The sequence below is a fragment of the Thalassophryne amazonica genome, chromosome 5, assembly GCF_902500255.1.
Source record: "Thalassophryne amazonica chromosome 5, fThaAma1.1, whole genome shotgun sequence".
In the NCBI taxonomy this organism is placed as follows: domain Eukaryota; kingdom Metazoa; phylum Chordata; class Actinopteri; order Batrachoidiformes; family Batrachoididae; genus Thalassophryne; species Thalassophryne amazonica.
In genome coordinates this window covers 52427387-52451757 of record NC_047107.1, presented here as the reverse complement: position 1 = coordinate 52451757, position 24371 = coordinate 52427387, and the positions used below count along the sequence as shown (strand labels likewise).

Sequence of the window (24371 nt, the reverse complement as noted above, 5' to 3'; positions counted from 1 at the left end):
CATGACTTAAATGCAGAACGCCATCCAATTATCTGCTTCAGCTGAAAGTCTTTAAGGTTGCATGTGAGCACCAGTCACAGGTGCTGCACATGAAGTTGATGAGGGTGAAGGACTCTTCAGCCAGCACCTTCTCCACAGACAAATCAGTTCTCATGCCACCTGGAGAGCAAAGAAAAGAAAAGAACACCAAAATATCCAGCCACACCCCCCAACACACAACAGAAACAATTTGTTCCAAAATGATACCTATTTTCTTTACTAAAGATAACAAATTGTTCCCCCAAGATCATCTTATGGACTCAGTGTTATTACTTGTTCCTTCAAAATATTAACTTGCGTTATCTTGTTCGCGTATCATTATCTTGTTTACACAAGTTAATATTTTGATTGAATAAATAATTATCTTGTGTGAACACATAATTATCTTGTACACACACACACACACACTCATCTTGAACCGCTTACTCCAATCAAGGGTTGTGGGGGCTGGAGCCTATCCCAGCAGTGATAGGGCATGAGGCGGGTTACACCCTGGATAGGACACCAGTCTGTCTCAGGGCCACATATAGACAAACAAACACATTCACACCCGCACGCACACCCACAGACAATTTATGGTATCCAATCCATGTGACGTGCATAGCTTTAGATGTGGGAGGAAGCCAGAGCACTTGGGGGAACCACGCAAACACAGGGAGAACATGTAAACTCCACACAGAAAGGCCACAGATAGGAATTGAACCCATGACCTTCTTGCTGTGAGGCAACCGTGCTAACCACTATTCACCGTGTTGCCCTAAATTGTACACATGAATTAATATTTTGTTTCCCCAAGAAAATGAGTTATTCCCACAGGATTCTAAAATAAGGTCAACTGTATTTATCTCGAAGAAAATTATTTTGCCAAAGTATTGAAACAGTAAACAATGAATAGTGTTTTTTTTTATAATAAGCACAACAAATTTATATGAATGGAGTGGAAGACATTTGCATAAGATGTTCGATAAGATTGCACATAACGCTGAGTATCTAAATAACTCTGAATAACTTCGTTCATTATGGATTCATCCTGCAGAAGGGGGAGGAATTATACAGTCTGATTGCCATAGGTAAGAAAGACCTCCTGTGGCGTTCTGTGGTGGTCTCAGTCTATGGCTGAAGGAGGTGCTCTGACAGGATGTTAGTGTGGCATGCAGGGGGTTGGGAGGTGTTGTCCAGGATGCTGAGCAGTTTCCTCAACATCCTCCTCTCTGACACCACCACCACAGAATCCAGCTCAACCCCCAGGACAGAGCCAGCTCTCATGATGAGGTTGTTGAGTCTGTTTGTGTCCGACTGTCTTGTGGCCACCATTACCTTACTTGTTCCCTCAAAGCATTAACTTGTGTCATCTTCTTCAGACTTATTAATATTTTGAGGAACAAGTAATTATCTCAAGGAAACATATGAAAGTTCGGTAAGGTATGTCTTCTATAATATATTCCAATTCTAAAGTAGAACTTTAATAGTGTATACTAAGGTATAGCTAAATACCTAAAAAAGAAGAGTAGAATAGAGTAGAGTAGAGCCACTTAGGTGCCTGGTCTTGAGAACATAATTATCTTGTTATTGATATCTTGATATTGATATCTTGATAATGAACTTGTTCCCAAAAAAATGTTAATCAGCGTGAACAAGATAATTAGTGTTCCCACAAGGTAATTACTTCTTCTCATAAGATAATAAATTGTTGTCCCAACATAATAACTTGTACAGACAAGATAATCTTGTTCCCTCAAAATCTGAACTTGCATGAACAAAATAATTGTGTTCCTGCAAGATAATTACTTGTCTCACAAGATAAGTTACTGCCACAAAATCACGAGTATCACCCACAGAATAATTATCTTGTGTACACAAGATAACTAATTACGAGGTCTATTAGGTAATAAACCGACCCTTTTATTTTTTTTTAACTATGTGGATTTGAATGATGTGCGATTGCACCAATCATGCTTGAACCCTCGTGCGCATGCGTGAGTTTTTTCACGCGTGTCGGTGATGTCATTTCCCTGTGGGCAGGCCTTGAGTGAGATGTGGTCCCGCCCTCTCGGCTGAATTCCTTTGTTTCACACGCTGCTCAAGACGGCGCGCGTTGCTTTATCAAACTTTTTTCTGGACCTGTGAGGAATATCCGAGTGGACACTATTCGAGAAATTAAGCTGGTTTTCGGTGAAAAGTTTAACGGCTGATGAGAGATTATGGGGTGCTTCTGTCGCTGTAAGGACTTCCCACGGAGCAGGACGTCATGCAGCGCTTCCAGGCGCCGTCGTCGGCCTGTTTCGACCTGAAAACATCCTAATTTAAGGCTTAATTCACCCAGGACGTCGTGAGAGAACAGAGAAGATTCAGAAGAGGCCGGCATAAGGACTTTATGCGGACATTCCACTGTTTAAGGACATTTTGTAATGAAAGACGTGCGCGCAAATTCGCAGAGTCGTTTCCGTGACGACTCGGCAAATCTGTGTGCGCCGCGACAGGAAAAACACCTCTGTGTTGAAAACCATTTGTAAAATTCAGGCGGCTTTTGATGGCTTTCAACAAGTGAGTAACTGAGAAATTGTTTAACAGCTTGGGCATGTTCCAACTTGCCCGTTAAGGTTTCCAACGGAGGTGTTTTTCCTGTCGCGACCCCCCGCGGTCGGGTCTGGCCCGACATGTGACTCTGCCCACACGTTCTTTCATTTACAAAATGTCCGTTAACAATGGAATGTCCGAATAAACTCCTCATGCCGACTTCTTCTGAAAGTTCTCTGTTCTCTGACGACTTACTGGGTCAACAGAGCCTGAAATGTGGAAGTTTTCAACTTGAAACGGCGAGACACTGCCGCCTCGAAGCGCAGATCGCCGTCAGGCGCCGTGGGCTGTCCTTACGGTGACATTACCAGACCAAAATCTCTCATCAGCCATTAAAATTTTTACCGAAAACCAGCTGAATTTATCGAATGGTGTCCATTCAGTTGTGCCTTACAGTTTTGAAAAAATTTTGATCAAACAAAGCAGCAGTCTCTGAGCCATTCCTAAACAATGAAAAAATCGACGAGAGGGTGGGCGACACACAGGCGAATGACGTAACCGACAGGCGTGAAAAAACTCTCGCATGCCCACGAGGGTTCAAGCATGTCTGATGTAATCACACGTGATTCAAATCCATATGGTTTTTGAAAAAAATAATAAGGTCGGATACTTTTCTAATAGACCTCGTAACTATGTCCATGAGTCGATTATCTTGTGGACACGATAATTACTTGTCCTCTCAAAATATTAACTTGTGTGAACAAGATGATTATGTGTTCCAATCCCACACGGTAATTATTAGGGCACACAAGATAAATAAATAAATATATAAAACAATGGCTTCCAGTAAGAAATTTTGATAGTTCATCTTCTTTTGTTACTTCTTAATGACTTTGACAGCCCAGGCTCTCTTCTCTCGTTCCTTTCTAGCCTGCGCTCCTCTCCAGCATGTTTCAATCTTAGTGGCTGAGAACAGAAAAAGGTCATGAAACATTTTGAATGTGCGCTCAGTATATCATGATGTGTATCCGAGACCAGTGTCATAGTTACCAGCTTCTTTCTGCTTTCTGAATTCTCCCTTTGCTTTGTATCCTTTGTATTTAGCCTGGAGCCGCGTTGCTGCAATTTCATATCAGGTCATCAGGTGAATGTGTGGCTTACGAGGTAATGACTGAAAACCAGCTGACGACACTTACCCAGTTCATGTTTACATTTCTCATAAGCATCCTCTGTTGCAAAAAGTGTCCTCGGATGGCGAATGAATATTTTGGTTCTAGCACAGTACAAAAAGTGATTTTTTTTTAAATTATCACCAGTTTAAATAGGCTCAGCTGAAACAACACTGGAGGAAGAGCCGCCTCACCGTCCCATTTTATACTCATCTGGCAAGTAGCCCAGATGTTGTACCAGCACTTCCACTCCATCGGCAGGAATTCCTCTCCAGTGTGGCCATGTGGCCGGACACAGCGGTTTATATCTACAAGATATCACGAAAATCCACTCAGGGTGATAAAAAAGAAGGAAGGATTCTCTCAAACAACAGTTTTATTGGATAATACAACATGAGGTTCAATAAGAAGATATTTTGCATTCATCATACCTCTTTAGGAATACTTCATATTTGCGTCTATAAGCAAATCCAGCCCGTCTGACTCTGAGGTGTTCCATCAGGCCCAGGTACTTCACCTGGTGCCTGATCAGGGCTTCATCAAACTGCCCTGTGTGCATATGGGATGTAAGATAGAAGAGGATCATTTAGTTACATTTAAACATCCACACCGTGTGTGCAAAATGTCAGCATGTACCTTTTGTTAACTTAGCTACCTGGCTGCTTGGACTCGTTGCTTTTGAGACAGCGTATGTACCAGGCCTCCTTAGCCATGAGGATCTCTGTCAGTTTCAACAGGCTGCTCTTAAATTGAGTTGCCACCTACAGACACAAGGGTCATAATGCCAACAGTTCACGTGTCAAAGGCATATGGCTTAATGATGAGACAATCAAACTCCCTCTGAAGGTAAAAATAATAATAAAAAAATATTATCACTTTAATGTCAAAGAAATAATACCAATAAATAAATACATGTGGAGCACCCAAAAAAGTCATCAAAAACAAAGTACACCTTTGGGTTTCAGCTTGATTTAAGAGACTCAACACAGAAAGAAATTTGCTGTGATCTTTGACCTAACAGCAGTATGAACTTGATCTGTAGTAAAGTCCAAATTTAGCCAAAGATACCTAAATATAATTTCAACTTTTTTAGAGCTTTAAAACTCATAGTTTGAGTTGTTTTTAGATATTGCTGTAACGTATTTTCCAGTTACTCTGAATTACCAAAAAGGAGGCCAACCACAGCTGCTTGACCTTGAAATTCAAAGATGTCCTAATTTATCCAAAGATGATTAACATGAGTCATTTGAAATGTTTGTCTAACCCCTTCCCCCAAAACATAGCTGAAATGTTATATGTGACCGTTGACCTTCCAACACCTGGGTCAAACATAAAGGTGTCACTTTGAGCTTGAATAACATCTAAATTCATCCTCTGATGTTTAAACATGAACAGGTTGAAAAGAGGTTTGTAATGATTAGAAGTGAGATGTGACCCCAGTGCAGAGAACAGGCAGAGTTCATTCATCAAAGCCGGTTTCAGTCCAAAGTCATACAAAGGGGGTCCATCAGATAGCGGAGGTGTCTATGAGGGAACAAGGAAATGCAATAAACAGTGCAATCCACAAACACATGGACCCTTAAAGATGATGCTTAAATAATAGGTTTTCCTGACTTCCCATAGCAAGAGGTCAAACACAGAGATCAAATGTTCAAGGCAAAAGTCCAAAAATCCTCAGGCTAAACTCAGGAGTTACAGAGAGATCACATACATTGGAAACTGGAACTCAAACTTGCAGAAAATAAACTACTAGGAAACCCGAAGGCAACATGCTAGCTGTGTTAGCATTTGTAGCAGTTATCAGTATCTTGAGGGTGTTAGTAATCCAAGATTACTGAGCAAACAAGCGGGTTCCAATTTTTAATGCCCACACCAAAGCAAAACTGTTATGAGAACCACCCCTCAGCCCCCCAAAACAGGATTTTATCACATTATCATAGCAAACATTTGGTAATAATCAGAAGTTTGACCTTGAGCATTAAGCATCCTAGATTAGTCAATGGGGGTTTTTTTCTCAACTTGTTTGAAGATGAAATTTTAATCGAATTGTAGTTCAGCTGGAGAATCTTCGTCATGTTGATTAAGTGCATCTTAATTAGTGCAGAAGATGTGCTTCAATGTGACTATTAATGTTGCAAAAGTAGTCTCACCTTGAGATGCAACAGCATCCTAATTCATTCAAATATATTTACAAAGGAGCAATAAATGAATGAAAGCTTCATTTATTTATTTATTTTATTTTTCCTCATAGTGTAGGTACTGTACATGTGATTTGTTAGTGATATGGACAGGAGGACAAACTCACTGTCTCTGGTCTACGTCTGCTGTCTGGATCCATGGTGCAGAAACACTCTGTGACGATTGCGTTTTTAGAATGACACATCAGCTGTGAGTGATAACAGACACAAATCAGCAGAACCACACGGACCCTTAAAGATGATGCTTAAATAATAAGCTTTTCTGACTTCCCATCTTGTACTATTTCATTATCAATATATATTAAAGAACAGCAATGTAGTTATATGATGTATTCAATAAAGTGTGTATTTTCAGACTTACATCTTTTATGTTTCTGTATAACAGGTCATTATTTTTGTCCAGGAAACCTACAATGTCACAGAAACAACAATGAAGAGGCTTCAGGGTCATTTGAAAAATAAAAAGCGGTGCATGGTTTGAGCTCAAATAACTGAGGCTGAGATTGTGGTTTCTTTTACCCACAACGCAGTAGGTGACCTCTCCGGCATAATGCAAGAGACGGAAATCGCCCCTCTCCAGAGTCTTACGTGTCATTTTGTCGGCCAGTTTGTGGCTGCAGTCAAAGAGGTGGAGAGAGACAGAGAGACAGGGAGTGACACGCATTAAGGCTGAATCCTAATCTGTCATCACTCCCAGCTCACTCAAACGCCACCAGAGAGCAGAACATTTGCAGTCAGTGCAGAGGAGAAGCTTTGAATTATCACCACGGGAGACTGGTTCTTCAACTCACGTAACAAAATGAGGGTGGGTCCCCATCTTGTCTTCCAGTCGCTCCAGGAAGGTGAGATCTGTGGCATCTCCCGGTCGGAGACACTCCTCATCCTACAGCACAATCATCGGTAAAGTTTAGTAACACTGTTTCATCAGCAGCTCTCATGGTTTTAAAGAGTATTTTCGAGGCTTACCAGAACTGATATGATTCCTGCGTGTCTCTCTTCAATTAAGTCACAGATGATCTTGTTGTTGAAGAACTGCACTGGTTCCCACTGGGGGAAAGCAGTTAAACACATCATCTCACGTACACTCTATCAACACTGTTTCCAAATCATTTCCCCCCCCTCCCTTACATCAGGTGAACAGGTTTACCTCAATGTCTTCTGCTTCATATTCCTCCTGCTCAGCCTTGAGTGTCAGCTGGATAAAAAGCTGCTGCAGTTTCTCATTGCAGTAGTTGATGCAGAATTGTTCAAAACTGACATGAAGGAGATGACAAGCACACCATGTGCAGCAGTGATCAAAATAAACAAATTTGCAGCTTTTCAGAAAACAACTGAGTAAAACTTCAGCTATTGCTGGTAAAATCATGTTTTTGAGGAACTCCAGTGGAGCAGAAGCCTACCTGTTTACATAGAAAACCTCAAATCCATATATGTCCAGCAGTCCGATGACACTTTTTCCGGAGGAGTCCTGGGAAGACAAAAGATGATGGTACAGTACAAATATAATAAATTTTGCAGTGTTAAATGAATATTGTAGTCAGTGCATATAGTCCCATTTTAAATAGTGCTCAATCAACTCTATCATGAAGTTAAATCAGCTTGGCAGACTTTGACAGCATTGATTTAACACTATGATACAGTTGAGTCAGATGGGCAATTGTTGCACATTACAGAATCTGCCACTCTATAGAACCGTTTTGGGTCCTGGATGGTTGCCATCCAGGCAGAGAACCGGTCCATCCCCATTTCTTGAAAGTAGCCATCTGTCTGCCAGGTGAAATGTGAGCGTCACCTCAGCCTAATCCAGATACTGAGGTCCTCAACACTGAGGTACCTTTGTATTGAATTATGCCCAAAGAAGTGCACCACCATGGTCAAAATGTCACAGCTGACCTTCTCTCAGTGATGCTTCACATCAGTTTCCCTTAGTAACCATGTGTTTGACACAAGGTCATTCTAGTGATACCCAAGGATCCTCTGAAGAGATTTGGTACCAAAGATAGTTATTACCTTAGGTCACTGAACAGCATCTAAATCTCACAGCTATACAGCAAGACAGGCAGCACAAGGACCCTAAAGATGGACTTTTATTCCCCTGCAAAGCCATTGGTATCATAAACACCTCTGTCCAGTGACCTTGTGACTCCATAAGCCCTTCTTGGGCGTCTCTAGAACTCAAAGGCTGAGGATCCAGAGACATTAACGTCACCGCTGAGGTAAGCGAATGCCAACGCAAGTTAAAAATTTCACCTGACACAGATACATTTCTGATGGTCAAGTCCCAGAAGACACTGAAAGTCTGGATCTTAGTCTTGAATGTTTCACGTTATAAGTCAATAACTTGTGTTGTGATTTGATGCTGCATTTCTGATACTCTGATTCAGTACCAGTACCAGTCCCAAAATCAAGTAGATAGAATATGATACCATTAATTTAACACTATGATACCATTGACTGAACACTATTTTGAATGGGACTGTGTGCACTCATTGCAGTTTTTACTTAACACTGCCAAATGTGCTGTGTATTCATCCCCGCTGCCAGGGATTTGACCATTTTTGCATGGTCCTCACCTTGTTTTCCATGGACTCATTGATTCTGTTGACCAGCCAGGTGAAGGTCTGTCCATAGATGGCTTTGGCCAGGGCATCTCTGGCATAAATGGCATGATCAGTGGTGAATGGAGTAAGGACCTTTAGAGACACAAAAAATGAAGCAACATTTCAGTAAAAATCCAACTTTACCATGAGGAAAAATTGCATCAATTGTCATATTAATGTACCTGGTCTGTTTTGGCTTCAATCTTCCTGTACGTTAGTCCTTCTCTGAGACTTTGGCCATCTATTCCTAACAGCTGCAGGAAAAATTACAAGTATATCATATTTTCTTTGACTAGTGTTTTCTAATTGTGCCATCTGAGTAATGATTATTGCTTCTTTCTTACAGTTGAGACCCAGTTGAGCTCCGTGTCGTTGTTCAGGTTAGCGTGGCCTTTAGTGTCAGCATCAAACTGAATGTTCCCTAAGTGCAGTACGCTTGCAACAATCTCAAACAAGTTCTGCACAGAATGAAAATCTGTAAAGCAATGCTCAATTATTCAAGAAGAATGCTGTTTTTCAAAAAACATTCTTACATTAATATTTGACTCATCAATGTCAATGATCTGCAGTGCATTTTTTACCGTCTTCCAGTCATTTTTGTCATTAATGGACGGCACAGTGGCACACTCTCCCTGTCAGACAGTTACAGTTATAGTTACAGACTGTCATATTGTAAATGCAAACAGGCTTGCACACATACTTGCGTTAGATAGTTGTAATGCTGGCAGTCTCTCTCCAAGCCCAGGCGTTTCAGCAGGTTGTCCTCTCCCCCATCCACAAGCTGGTAGAAGATGTGGAAGTTTCTCTCGCCGTGATTCTGATGGACAACCCTGGACTTCTCCAGCAGGTAGTTCAGGATATGACCTCCAACTGCATCCCCCTGTGGTCATCAAGATCCAAAAGTCAGCAGGACTACAGACGTGACTGAAGGCAGATGTGCCAATAAATGAGGGCTCTCAACCTTCCAACTTATTTACATGTCAGAGTTCAGTCTCAAATCTAAGTTGGCTTTTTAATTGAGTTAATTGGAGACCCTGGCTTTAGGTTCTTTTAATATGGATAAAGTGGGAAATGTGCAGGCCTCTGAGCCTATGTGAATTTCTTGGATGAATTTAATGAATTAATTTCAGATCACCTTGTATTTAAAGGGTTCTGTCTGAGTACGATTTTATCATAGATATTAATAAGTTTTCCTTTATTCCTTTATTCAAAGCTTTTCTGGCAGGTTTCATGACTTTAGCCTTCCCGCAACTTGTTTGGGATAATAATAATAATAATAATAATAATAATAATAATAATAATAATAATAATAATAATAATAATAATAATCCTGGATTCTAGTTTAACTTCGAAAGATGAGCATCAGCAGTTTGCGGAGACTGTGCTTGTGCTCAGTGTGTGATAATAATAATAATAACAATAATAATAATAATAATTCAAGTCTGTGAGCATGTGCTACTGTTGCACCTTGGACGGCAACCACCCAGGCAGACAACTGGTCCGTCCATGAACATCCACTTGGCCTTCTATAACCACTGTGGTAGTCAACACTGAGGCACCTATGCATATGCTGGCTCATATGCCACATGAGCAAAACATCAAAGCTGATTCTCCCCCACAATGTAAGTGATACTTCTCATCTGATTCTCACTAAGTAACAGTTCGTTTGATACAAATTCATTCCAAAGGTATCTTGGATGCTCTGAAGAGACTAGTAAGACAGGATATATAACAGCATTTTAAGTAGAACAAGTGCAATCACAGATTTCTTCTGCCAATCCAGATCCGGATCACCTCCAAAATTCAGTAGAGTCTTCCATGCTCTGTGGTGAAAATTTCATCAAAATCCGTACAGTAGTTTTGACATAATCTTGCTAACAGTCAGACAAACAGACAAATAAATAAATGCCAATGATTTTATTACGTCCTTGGCGGACGTAAAAATTAACAAGTGCTCATCACAACAATAAAATAAAATTTTAGCTTGGGGTATAGAGGTTTCCACTTTCAGAGGTAGTGACAAAGGCCTCCGTCTGTATCTAATGTTGCCCACATAGTTCAAATACACCCTAAACCTTTTTTTTTTTTAAATGAAAGGCTACGGCTTGCAGCAGATAAGGGTACATTAGTAAATGTGACATCTAAGAACACTTTGTACTAGAGATGGGCGATACCGGGAATTTTGGTATTGATCTGATACCAAGTAAATACAGGCCCAGTATCGCTGATATCGATACCGATACTTTTTCATATTTAAGCTTCATAGATGCAAAGGATCCAAAAGACCTAGGATAGAATTTCGCCAAACATTGTACATGACAACAAAATACTTTATTATCACAATCAACATTTTAATTAAAAAAAAATCACTCAACACAACTTAAAATCTGCTGAGGTAGAGGGCTGACAAACCACAATACAAGGGTGCACTGCTCCGTGTTGTGTGACACAGTGCAGCGCTGCTCTTACAGACACAGAGTAGACTTTGATGAATCTGCGTGTGCAGCAGTCAGTGCATGCGGGAGAGAAAAAAGCTTGAGCATCGATCTTTTTACACGAGGATCGTTCAATATCAATACCAGCGTTGGTATCGATATTATCGATATTAGGATCTATCTGCCCACCTCTACTTTGTATTCACGCAACTTTAATACTGGAGCCACAGTTAAAGTATTGCTATTTTTCTGAATTTCATTAAGAGTTTTGTATGAATATGGTACCTGATCCTTACCTGACTGTCAAACTGAATGTCCATATACTTCCCAAACCGGCTTGAGTTGTCATTTTTCAGTGTTTTAGCATTGCCAAAAGCCTACAGGGGAACACAACCATATTCATAGTGATGACTGTTAGCCTGGTAGGATGAATGGTGTTTTACTACAGTTATGAAGAAATGAATGGACCTCTAGGACTGGGTTGGATTTGAGCATTTTGTCCCTGACGGTATTAAGCAGAGTGGTGCTCGGACAGCTGACGGCATAATACTGCAGAATCTTTTTGGAGGCCTCTGTCTTCCCAGCACCACTCTCCCCAGAGATGAGGATGAAGTGATTGTTGAACTCTGACAACATGGTGTGGTAGGTGTTGTCTGCCAAAGCATAGCTGTGGGGATACAGAACAGCTCAAATATTACTGAGGACAACCTTGATGGACTGCTTCAAATTTTGATCAATAGCATACTGAAGCATCAGTTATCTGTGTATGTGTGTACAGAGACAAATAGTTCCAGTTTTAAGACTCACATGTGTGGTGGAAGCTCAAAAAAGTTGACACCCATGTAGAGATCCATCTGTTTGCTATTGTAGATGTCCAGCTCTTTATAAGGGTTGACTGACACTAACAGAGTGCCAATGTAGGTCTAACAGGATGTGTAAAAAGTCATCATGTATTAAAGATACACACACACTTGGGGTCAGCAGAATTTAAACATTCAGAGTCCAGACTCACATATATGAGATCTTTGCTGAAGCGTTTCTTGAGGTTGCCCAGAAAAGCTGTCTCTGTGGTCTCATCCAGAAGGACAAAATCCTGGATTCCAACATGATCCCTGGCTGTCAAGGCACCCTCCATGTCCAATTGAACCTGTGCAAATAATTGATGTGCATCATCCATGATAAATGCACCGACATAAGCAGTGTTTATAACAGTAAACATTGGTGTTTATGAGTATAACATGCATTCAGCAGCACATCATTGTCACAAATCAATCTGTTTATTACATTCATTCATTTTCTCTACCCACTGACTTCAGTAAACTGTCATGGGGGGGCAGTCATAGGGTGAGAGGCAGGGTACACCCTGGACAGGATGCCGGTCTATTGCAGGGCCACATATAGACAAACAAATTCAACCACACTCACACCTACAGTCAATTTACTGTGTCCAATCCACCTAACCTGCATGTCTTTGGAAGTGGGAGGAACCCGGAGAGAACCCACGCGAACACTGGGAGAACATGCACACTCAACACAGAAAAGACAAGGTGGGAAGCAATCCCAGGACCTTCTTGCTGTGAGGCAACAGTGCTAACCACTACAGCACAGGGACACATCTATCTATGTTATTATTACTATTATTATTCCAGAACATTGCATCTCAAGCTCTATTTAGGTTAACTAGCAATTATATGTATTCATCAGGAAATGTTTTGATTGTAAAACCTGGTAACTGTTAGAATGGCCTGTGCAGTAGGTCACCCCTCTGAGTCTGTTTTCTTTCTCATTATCAAAAAAAAAAAGAAAAGAAAGAAAGAAAGAAAGAAAATCCACACACCTGTTGTAAAGGTCCCAAAATCTTTAATTAACCAAAAGCAACGTTTCGACCCTGAGTTCTTCCTCAGGCAACTATATATACCATACCATATACTATACTCACTCAGTTTAGACGGGCAGCCAGCTCTAGAAAGTGTCCCATGGATCCAAACAGCTTCCATTTTTGGATATCGGAGGCCACTGTCCTCATTAGGACCTTCAAAGCAACATAAATGTTTCTGTACCCTTTCCCCAGATTTGTGCCTTGAGACAATCCTACAGACAATTCCTTTGACTTCATGCTTGGTTTGTGCTCTGATATGCACTATCAACTGTGGGACCTTATATGTAGACAGGTGTGTGTCTTTCCAAATCAAGTCCAATCAACTGAATTTACCCCAGGTGGACTCCAATTAAACTGTAGAAACATCTACATGATGATAAGTGGAAATAGGATGTACTTGAGCTCAATTTTGAGCTTCATGGCAAAGGCTGTGAATACTTATGTACATGTGATTTCTTAGTATTTTGTTATAAATAAAAAAAACTTTTTTCACATTGTCATTATGGGGTATTGTGTGTAGAATACTGAGGGAAAAAACGAATTTCATCCATTTTTAAATAAGGCTGTAACATAAAAAATGTGGAAAAAAAATAAAACACTGTGAATACTTTCTGGATGCACAGTAACATCTATTATGGCAGTACTCCAAAATTTTGGCTCTTTTTCTGGATATAGGTTTAACATACAAAAAAAAAAAACCCGAACGCTTGCCTATAAATGTAGCTGCACAGTAACTCTGGAAAAAAAAAAGATCTTCCTTTCCATCTGACTCATTCTGGTTTTAAGTATTTGGAAGTGAATGTAACTTGTTAACCTCAGGTTGTGTGGGTCACAAATTTTACTCCTTTATTTTCCAATATAAGGTCAGCTTTTCAAAGATGTAATCCTCTGTTCTTACCCAAAACCTGTTTTAAATTTAGTGATCAATAGATTTCCTGATTTATATTGGGAGGTAAAACTCCAAGAATATGTAAATCATTATTACAAAAATGTTGGCTGGGTGGAAGTCTGTCTTAACTAATTTGATGTTTTATTATTGGGCAACTAACATTCAAAAATACAATCTTATCCAATTACATTTGTTCTGCAAATCTGATTGATTAATCATGTGAGATTTCAGACCATAAATAATCAAGTAGATGTTGGCAAAATATTTGACCGTTTCATTTATATTTTTGACCGTTTGATGTATAACCCCGTGCCCTGACCACGTTACTGCACAGGTGTCAATGATGTCATCTGAGAGCGACAGAAACTGGCAGAGCGCCGCCACTAAAATATGGGGATTTAATGGATTTAACTGGATTGTTTGATGATTTACCATGGATTTAATTCAGTGCAGCTCACGAAGTGGAGAAATCTGTGGGTCTCCTCACAGACTTTCCAGTTTGGCATGAAGACGCTGTTGCTATGGTAAGCTCCGCCGACTGAATTACTTACAGAAAAATAATCCATATAAACGATGGAATTGCATTAGAATGGGAATAACCCTGTTGTGTCTGATGATTTGTTGTGTCCCTGTCTCGGTACACAGATAATCCTGTTGTATTTGCCTCTCTTAAAATATGTTATCAATTTTGACTTCACTTTACATGCATTTCTGCTTCTGCTCTTGGTTCTTTATGTAATAATCACCTCTTTTCTCCTTCCTTCTTAGACACTACATTTCATCTATGGGGTAACAAGGGCATTGTTTCCGTGATCTTTTTAAAGATAATACCTTTCTTAATTTTTCTGATATGTCTTCTTTATATGGCTTGCCCTCATCTCATTTGTGTCAATTTTTTCAAATTAGACATTGTGCCTCTACTATTTTTTCCAGAGTTCCCCTCTCAGCCCCCTAAATATCATTGGGAGGACCTCTTTGAACTTATGGTTGGTATGTGGTTTGTATATTGGTGTTTGATATTTATGAAGGTTCAGGTTGTGGCACATTTATCTGTTTAATTGCACCTTTATTATGTTTGCACTTTGTAAGTGATGTGCTGATGTCTTGTTTTGTCCTTTGATGAAAAAAGATAAATAAATGTTTTAAGAAATAACATCCTTGGCAGGCAATTTTTACACTAAAAAAATCTAATTTGAAGAAAATACATCTAACTTTGTCTTCATAATATATTACAACTAATACTGAGGTACTATACCAGTTTCAAGCAACAACAATGGTTTGCATGAAGTCACAGCAAAGGAACAAGATTTGTTGTTTTTTTTCCCATCTTCTTCTTATGTTAACAGACCACTTAATACAATTTCTCAATTTAAGAATTCATGAAACGACACCACTTTAAATTTGAATTCATCTGTCAACTGCTTCACATTTCACATTATTAACAGAACCATGCACTGATCTACACAATGGACATACAGCAAAAGTCGAATTGAACAAAAACTCTAACTGCAATCAAGAATGCACACTCTTATGTTAGAAAACATTTCTTATGTAACAAAGTTTCATTGCTTAAATCTTAGCTTTTTTTCTAGTTTTAAGGAACATTATGGTGTTAAAGTGGTTGGATTAGTTTTCAGAATGCTAGCCCAGCAAAATTTGCTAACCCCATTGGTAGATTTTTGCTTTCTTTTTATAAACCAACAAAATTTGGTCAAATTTAAAAATGTCTGGTTGCGGTGTGGAGACTGCCAATTAACAAGTTGTCATGCTTCTGTCCTATTTGGGTTCCTGTGTAGCGGCTGCACTCTGCGTTGTGTTGTTATGACTCTGCCCTTCACTCCCCTCGGGACGTGAACTCACGAGCTCCGGCATGGGAGTCGGACTCTCTAACCAAAAGGCTAAAACCCAGGGCTCTGGCCTTGTGACCAGAGAATCCTTTTGAGCTGTTGGGAGTGAGGTTTAATAACTACATCTGCACAGCAACACCTGCTGGCCTCCGTTACACTCACCCCCCTAAACTCACTCCCATCCGGGTCACGGCACCATTGTAGCAGCTGCACTCTGCTTTGTGTTGTTATGACTCCACCCATTCGCTCCCCTTGGGACGCGAACTCACGAGCTCCGGCATGGGAGTCGGACTCTCTAACCAGAAGGCTAAAACCCAGGGCTCTGGCCTTGTGACCAGAGAATCCTTTTGAGCTGTTGGGAGTGAGGTTTACTAACTACATCTGCACAGCGACACCTGCTGGCCTCCGTTACACCTGTCTTCGTTCCCTTTTCTTTTCCTTCAGTTTAGCCCATTCTTGACTTTGTTTAGGTTTGCTTGGCCGCTTGTTTATTTTCTTGTCTGTTTCTGATTATTCATGTTTATGTATTATTCTGTGTTCCTGGTCTTGGTTCTCATGTATTGCATTTTTGGTTTAGTCATTCATTGCTTTTCTTTGTCACTAATTTCTTTCTTGGTCATCTTTTATTTTATTAGTCATGCATATTACTTTAGCTTTTCACATTCTTTACATCATGCTTAGTCACAGTTTTGCTTATTTTTCATCTTCAGTGTTTAGTATTTGATTATGTTCTTTGTGATTGATTTCTTATTAGTATTTTGTATTGTCACTGCATTTATTTCTATATTTTATTCAGTGTCAGCTCGGTTCCAATCTGTGTTTATTTTTATTGATCTCCTGGTTTTCCACTTTGCTTAGTCACATTATCTCCTGGTTTTTTCCCCTTTTGCTTTGCTCACATTTATTATTTTCTGCCTTAAGCACATCTCATTTCTCTGTTGATTTTTCCAGTCACTTAGTTCTTTTGGTTTGCTTGCATTGCGTTTTCTTCACTCATTCTTTTGCACCTGTTCCTCATCTGCCAGCCACGCCCCCCTTTCCAGATCCTTCGTCCTCACGTGCACCTTGTTTTCCTGTCACCACCTTCTTTATTTGAACTGCGTCTGTTCATTCCCTCACTGCTCGTTTGTCGATGATGCTCATTACTTACCAGTGCTTTGTCTCGTTTTGTTTTTGCTCTTGCCATGTTTTGATTCTGCTCTGTTTACATGACCCTGTTTTTGCCTCAGCTCTGAAAACCCAGGTTGCTTGTGTACTGACCCTGCTAGTTTTTGACATGTCCTCTGTCTCGTCCTTGTCTGGTACTTTTGCACGTGGACTGTCTTCCTGTTGCCGAACCCCTGCCTGTAATAAAGACCATCCTTTTTACTCATACGTCCTGGTTGAGAGCCTGCATTTGTGTCCAGCCTCTGTCTGTGCCTCGCCTCCGCTCAGCCTTGACACAAGTGCATCACTCAGCATAATGATAATGTTCAAAATTCTTGGATATGTATGTATTTTGCCAAATATGGAAGAATAAATGTTTGAGCAAATGGCTCCATGGGGTACGGTGGAGCTCAAAAGCACAAACCTGGTCCCGGTTTGGGTTATTGAAATAAGAGGTCTAAAGGTTCTATGTGGCTTTGAAGTAAAGCTGTGGGATTGAGCAGGCGAGCAGACAGGAGCCAATGATCACTACATAACACACGGAGACTTTGGCGGACAGCAAAGCTGACGTACAAGCGAGAACAACACAGTGTGCAAATGGACTTTGGGGAGCCTGAAACAGCACCACATTTAAGAACATAGTGGGAAAAATTCCACCAAACTGTTTTGCATTCTCAGCACCAGCACTTGGACCAAAGGTTTTCACAGCTTTTGTTCTCTCTCTCTCTCGCTTTCCTTTGGAAGCACAATTCCTTTGATTCTCAACTTTCTCTGTAAAAACATTAAAAAAGATAATCCATTGGATCTAATTGACACAAAGCCCTTCGGTGGAACCCTCCCCTGCCTCTCACCTCCGCCTATGGCCCTTGTTTCTTCTGAGAAAGGCAGAGTGTTTTGTCCTGTAAATACCACGGAGCAGAGACAAAAAAGACGTCTTTAAAATGCAGTCTACAATCCATTACACATATTCCCCCGGCATATCCATTCAGTAATTATTCATTAGAAAACATTTAACGTCACACTGAATTTCACACTAGGCAGTCGAAACACAATGGAAGAGATTTGGCCTATTTTGGGGTGAGGAGGTGGGAGGTGGCTGTACAGAGGAAGGGTGAAGGCAGAGGAGGGAGAAGGAGGGGAGCCGTATTTGTCTGATCCGAGAGCCTCTGAAATGGGGCCGTCTTGAGACAATGGGACAAACTAAATAGTGCAGTAACGGTCTGTGCCCTGCTGCTTGCTGTGACACTCATTTAGTGCGCCCCGAGGGTGAACAATAGAGGCTTGTTCGAAGCAATCCTGTGCTGTAATTTGGACTTCATTACATTGCTCACACAGGGCCCCATGGAAGGACAGAGGAGCCCAGTCAGATAAGAGTGCTTTTTTTCCACCTGTCAGACCCGCACACCCCTCATCTTAACAATACCTCTCACCCCATATCCACACCAATAACCCTCACCCAAACCCCTTCCCAAAGCCACCACCCACCCACTTTAAGCCAATAAGACAGGTGAACAATATCACTGAAGGAACCCTTTTTGGGACGTCAGAATCAATCTGGCAGTGTGATGGTAGTGGTGCTGCTGTGGGTATCTGTGACACCCACTTTCTTCATGGGAACAAACTTCTCTCAGGGCAGCAGCAGGAGACAATGTGCTGGGACAGCGTGACTTAGATCTGCCATACAGTATTACAACTCATAACATGAACAGATAAGCTCCTGTCAAAAAACGGCTTCTGAATCCAGCCGTCTTTGAGGTTTTCAGGCAATGCACTGGCAAAATGTGAAGCTGTGATGTGCTGATTGTTCTTTTCAGGTTGGTGTCCCACAGGTATGTGACAACTTGTCCCTTGCTAATAACACTGTGACTGACATTTAAAAGCAGGGGTGGAAACAAATTAAAGAATTCACACAAGGTGTCCAGACCAAAATTTTGCTGCCCCACAAGCCATGATTCATGGTACCACAATCCATCTGGACTAGTTGTTTTTCCACTCTTTATCCTCTTCATAGATGTCCTCTTCATCCTCACTACTTCATCGAACTTCATGATTCACTCGCCACATCATCCAACCTTCTCTTCATATTATTTTATTTATTTATGAGCTCCTCAAAGTACTGCCTCCACCTTCTCAGCACACACTGTCCTCAAAAATCAGCAACTTGCCACCTGTATTCTTTATCATGCTAACATGCTGCACATCATTTCCAGCTCAGTTCATCTGTTGACCCAATCTTGACAAGGCCTTTTCTCCTTCCTTAGTGTTCAACTTCATGTATAGCTCATTATATAATGGCTGAGTAGATCCTTGTCATTTGATTGATGGGTTGTACGTCATGTCACATGGATTATTCATACCATTTGTAAGTGTGTTTAATTTACCGTGCAACAGATCTTTTTAGCATGCATTTTTGGTACTATATGAAATGTGCTATTGCACGCCCTGACCACATCGCATGCTCATGCTTTTAGCTAAACATGGTGGAGTTTGTTTTGCTGGCGGACAATGATTTGAAGGAACTAATTGACGGTGCTAATTCTTCTAATACAAAAAGCAAATCCACTACACCGTAAGTAGTCTGGAGGCATGAAGAGCTGTTAGGATGAAAAGCTGGACAAATTTCTGACACAATTTTTCACTGGAGTGAGAAATGCAGACGGTAGTCTGTACACACAGTCAGTGCACGGCATCACGGACTACATCGTCAGAATTGTTTTTTGCAAGTTGACTGAGAACAATTTTGGACTATGTAAAGTTCATATTGGACTGTTGACATCAAAGCACCAGTGACAACCATCAAAATGTAAGTCCCTTTTCTGTTGTTTCTAAATTAGTAAAATATTAAATTACAAGGATCTATTTCCACCATTATATAAAACAAATAATTAATGTTTTGTTTTGTTTTTTTTTTTTTCATTTTTTCAATGGAATGAATAATTCGGTAAAAGCTGGAATGTTCCATCTTTCACCTCATGAAATTTTCATACCATTAAACTCATAAACATTCATTATTTGTACACAAAATGTTTTTTCCTCAGCCTTTGCTACATCTCTCTTCTATAACTATAAAGAAATAAAGTACACATTCTAACACACATGTAAGGTCTGATAAAATGGAATATATTCAGTTAAGGAAATCTGAGCTTCAAAGTTTTTTGCCAAGGTGAATATAAATATGTCAACATTTGGAATTAACTTCACACCTAACCTCACCAAGAAAAACTCTCTGTAGCCACCGCAGCACTGACAGCTTTTAACCTGACTGTGGAACAAATTCCCCTATACATATAGTAGCCACAACATTGTCTAATACAAGCAGATTACACCTTTAAACTATTCATAATTAAACAATAGACAGAATTATGTAACAAATCCACTAAGTCACTGTCAGATCAGGTGAATAGTCATGCTATCGCTCAGTGCACAACCAATTGTATTTTAATTAAGAGATGGTGCCTGGTGTTGGTCTAGAGTGTCAGTGTTGCCTGAGACTGAATGACATCATATTCTGTGTGAAGGAGAGGGAGGTTTACCGAGGGAGGAGGGTGACTCAACAACCAAATGACACTTTATCTACTAAGTCAGAGGGTTCTGCCAAACATTAAAGGTGCCATATTGTAACACATTTCTTTTTATGCTCCTTTTCAAAGTTAAATAATTCTGGGGTTTCATGTCAAACATCTTCAAAGTACCAGAATTCTATGTGTGTTCACAGTGAAACTACGCTAAGACAAGCAAAAGTAGGTTTTAAATGGTTTGTTTTCAATTCCATGACATAAGTCACAGAAGTTCACATTTTAATTCCTGCTTGCTCTCAGACCCACTAAACATTAGACGTCTTATGGATGTTCTATGGACCCTACAAATGCAATATAGACATGATTTGCATGTCAATAAGATGTCTAATGTTTAGTCGGGAGACACATTCACATTGTCTGCAAGAAAGAGGTGGAGGATGCCCCATTTCCCTTCAGAAAGAGGGGCTGGTTAAAGGCAGTGTTTTTGCATTTAAAGTAACAGGTACTAAAACAAGTTTTTTCTCCAATACCTTTACCAAGCAGGGCCCATTCACACTATGACATGAAGTGGCTGATGCTGGCTGACATAACAGATTTTCAAAAATCTCTGTAAAGGCCCCCTGACACTTGCACAACTTTGATCCGTGCACTTGCTTACACATCATCGTGATGATCCCACCTGCTGTGTTCTCAGCTGGACACCACGCTTTGTTCCACCGGCTGCCACACACTGCACTGGATGCCGCATATATAAAATAATTATTTCATAGCAGATTAATCATTTTCTCTGCAATATGGCTGCTGAAAATGGCTCTAATCACTTGCTGAATCACAGAGGACCACTCCAGCCAGAGCCGTTCGCACGTGCACACTGAACGAGCTGGAGAAAGCCTTTGGAGCCATCTAAAAAGGTAATTATTTGTCATGTTTACATTGTCATGCTTGGTAAAACAGTTGCATATGTTCTTTCCTTCTTGTGTGCAGCTATTCTAATCATTCAGATGAGCTGCGGTGCGCTGACGCAATACTCGCTCTGTTCACTTCTTCTTTACTCGCCTTGACGAGCTGCACGTAGTGTTGGCGAGCAGATTGTGTGACGTTACATGACATTTATTTATGCGTGAAAGATTTTTTTGAACATTTCAAAATCCTCTTTGTGCAGTTGCACGCACCAGCACAGCGCCTCCTCACATTCAGTCCACACCCATTAAAGACAAGTATACTCTCCTGCATGACACAGTGCATGTAAGTGCATGCAACAAAAGCTGCGCTGACAGTTGCACGACTTTGATGCACGTGCTGGTAAACAAATGGGGATATCAAACCAAATGACCACTGCTGCTGATAGACCAGTAGTAGTATGTATGGCAAACTAAACTTTGTTGGTCATTTCCATCTTGTCATTAAGCCAGACTTTATCTTTAAAATCCACTTATGTAACCCAATTGTAAAACAGCTCATAAATACTCGAAGTAACTCTGCGATTGCATCACTTGCTGCTGATGTGTCATTGAGACAGCTTCTACATATCCCTTCAAATTTTTCATATATCTGCATATTTCTTCATGCCCAAGGGATCCAGAGGAGGCGGTGCAGCCAGTCAAGCCTCTGATGTTGGCTTGCAGAGGGAAACGGAGCAGTAACAGCGTACTAGTCGAGGTGACATAGCGGTTGTGCAGCTCAACTCTTGCTGGCTTTTTTCTTTCAGTTTGCATGCAAGACATCTCATAAACATTTAAACATATTTTCACAAACTCTTGTGGAAAGGTGCGGTAGGGGTGGTGGCCAAGTGGTTAGGGCGCTTGGCTTCAGTGCAGAAGGTTCCTAGTTCAAATCCCATCCCTGCAGGTTTCTCCATTTAATGTAGAGTTACGTCAGGAAGGGCATCCGGCGTAAAATTTGTGCCAATTCAACATGCAGATCCACCTCGGATTTGCTGTGGCGAACCCGAGTGCAAAAGAGAGCAGCCGAAGGGACTTACTTTTTGTGGAAAGGTGTACCTTGGGGAAGATTAAAGGGTAGATCCAGTACCTCCCTTCCCTCCCCACCCCAAGTTTTCTAACGTCTCAAGAAAAGATTGTAAAGTGTTGCAAGAAAAAAATCTGAAAGAATAACACAGTAACCATAACTGGTGGAAAAATCTGGCATACATAGATTGTCAGAGCCAATGAAGGTGTAATTTATTGTTGATCCATCCACATGGCAATCCAAAATCAGTGGGTCAACATACACTACCAGCCAAATGACTGGGCACACATTTACATTCAGTTGAATGGGCAAGTGTGTCCACACTTTTGACCGGGAAAGATAGTAAATTTATTCAATGACTGTTTGGCAGCTGTAGGTGAGGTAATAAGAAATCAGTAACCTATGAGTTATTTGTTATATCTGTAATAGTTTTTTAGAAAGCACAGCTGGGCATCAGATTATAACAATATGCACTCCCTGAGTGCCCCTAGTATAGAATGCATCACTTCAGTGAAATTTCAATATCTTTTTCTAAGACAACAAGTAGGTTTTGAATATTATGTAGCTTATGCTGCTAAATTGTACAATATGGCCACTATAACCTGCATGCTGGCAAAATTTCCACTTAATTCCAGAGGTCTTCATATGAAACAAGAACTCCATCACTGTCATTAGTGTCAGACCTGCTAATTTAACCCTTCACTTGGAAAACATTGGTACCCAGCATGCTTACTGCATCAAATTTGACTTCGGAACTGTAGCTAAATTCAAATAAATCACAAAAAAACCCAAATCATTCAAAAAATGAAGTTTAAAACTCAGACCTGCATTGTTGAAGTTCTGTGTTCCCGTCAGTTAGAATCCAAAATCTTAGCAGTCAGACCAGACCTGAGTGTCTGCTTACATGAAGACAGTCAATAAGCCAGTAACCACTTGATTTTTGTCCGTTTGTTGGCAAAAGTCCAGATTGTGTGATTGGAATCAACACACATTGGCTGTCTGTTCCCCTGGATTAACTTGTTCATTCAGGCTGCAGCAGTCGTACGTGTGATGAAGATGCTGAGAGGAGGCCTGTGCACGATATGTACATGTCCATGCTGACCAAGGTGCAGAGCTCTGCAGGCCGGGTGCTTAATCATTCATGCCATGAGAGGTGGAGGGACAGAGAGATCTTACCTAGGTATCTACTGCTCGACTGAGTGTATAATGATACAGAAACAAGATCCAATCCACACCAGTACAACCAGCCTGCTTTCCCTCTCTTCTTCTGTCTTTGCTCATCTTTCTTGCACTCAGCTCCGTCACAACAAAGCTAAAAGATAAAAACCCCGCTGGTATTAGCAACAGGCCACGTTACCAATCTTGAATAAGAGAGCTACCAGATGATCACCAAACTGCACTAAAAAAAAATGACCTCATGAACTCAATTCAATAATGTGTAGGATTTCCATCTAATAAATATATGTAGCCCCAACTCATAAAAAGCACATCCATGCAAGATAATTTTATTTTATTTTATTTGGGACTACATATACAGTTGTATGTAAAAGTTTGGGCACGCCTGATGATTTTCCTTTATAAATCACTGGTTGTTTGGATCAGCAATTTCAGTTAATTATATCATATAGCAGACAAACACAGTGATATCTGAGAAGTGAAATGAGGTTTATCGGATTTACAGAAAGTGTGCAATAATTATTTAAACAAAATTAAGCAGGTGCATTAATTTGGGCACCCCAACAGAAAAAATACATCAATATTTAGTACAGCCTCCTTTTGCAGAAATAGCAGCCTCTAGACGCTTCCTATAGCTTCCAATGAGAGTCTGGATTCTGGTTGAAGGTATTTTGGACCATTCTTCTTTACAAAACATCTCAGGTTTGTTGGTTTCCAAGCATGGACAGCCCACTTAAAATCAGACCATAGATTTTCAATAATATTCAGATCTGGGGATTGAGATGACCATTCCAGAATGTTGTACTTGTTCCTCTGCATGAGTGTCTTAGTAGATTTTGAGCTGTATTTAAGGTCGTTGTCTTGTTGAAAGATCCAAGCCTGGTGCAACTTCAGCTTTGTCACTGATTCATGAACATTGTTCTTACGAATCTGCTGATATTGACTAGAATCCATGTGACCCTCAACTTTAACAAGATTCCCAATACCTGC

At 40.5% G+C, this 24371-nt stretch overlaps 1 protein-coding gene across 4 annotated transcripts in view; it reads right to left on the bottom strand.

Annotated features, from left to right (window-relative positions):
- myo1ha (myosin IHa) overlaps positions 1-23448 on the bottom strand; it is a 36269-nt gene extending 12821 nt beyond the window's left edge. For 3 of the 4 annotated variants that reach the window (XM_034170230.1, XM_034170231.1, XM_034170233.1), the window contains exons 1-22: positions 23030-23448; positions 11971-12105; positions 11766-11881; positions 11427-11625; positions 11255-11335; positions 9224-9403; positions 9057-9155; positions 8868-8981; positions 8706-8777; positions 8497-8616; positions 7324-7391; positions 7071-7176; positions 6890-6970; positions 6715-6806; positions 6285-6537; positions 6031-6111; positions 4381-4486; positions 4157-4274; positions 3920-4033; positions 3753-3829; positions 3607-3675; positions 3438-3522 (exon numbers count right to left, since the gene is read on the bottom strand). In XM_034170230.1, coding sequence (XP_034026121.1) covers positions 3438-3522; positions 3607-3675; positions 3753-3829; positions 3920-4033; positions 4157-4274; positions 4381-4486; positions 6031-6111; positions 6285-6537; positions 6715-6806; positions 6890-6970; positions 7071-7176; positions 7324-7391; positions 8497-8616; positions 8706-8777; positions 8868-8981; positions 9057-9155; positions 9224-9403; positions 11255-11335; positions 11427-11625; positions 11766-11881; positions 11971-12105; positions 23030-23035 — 2372 coding nt within the window. In that variant the 5' untranslated portion in view covers positions 23036-23448. The remainder of the gene's footprint in view (positions 1-3437; positions 3523-3606; positions 3676-3752; positions 3830-3919; positions 4034-4156; positions 4275-4380; positions 4487-6030; positions 6112-6284; positions 6538-6714; positions 6807-6889; positions 6971-7070; positions 7177-7323; positions 7392-8496; positions 8617-8705; positions 8778-8867; positions 8982-9056; positions 9156-9223; positions 9404-11254; positions 11336-11426; positions 11626-11765; positions 11882-11970; positions 12106-23029) is intronic. The other variant, XM_034170232.1, reaches the window with a different exon arrangement.
- Between the last annotated feature and the right edge of the window lie 923 nt (positions 23449-24371).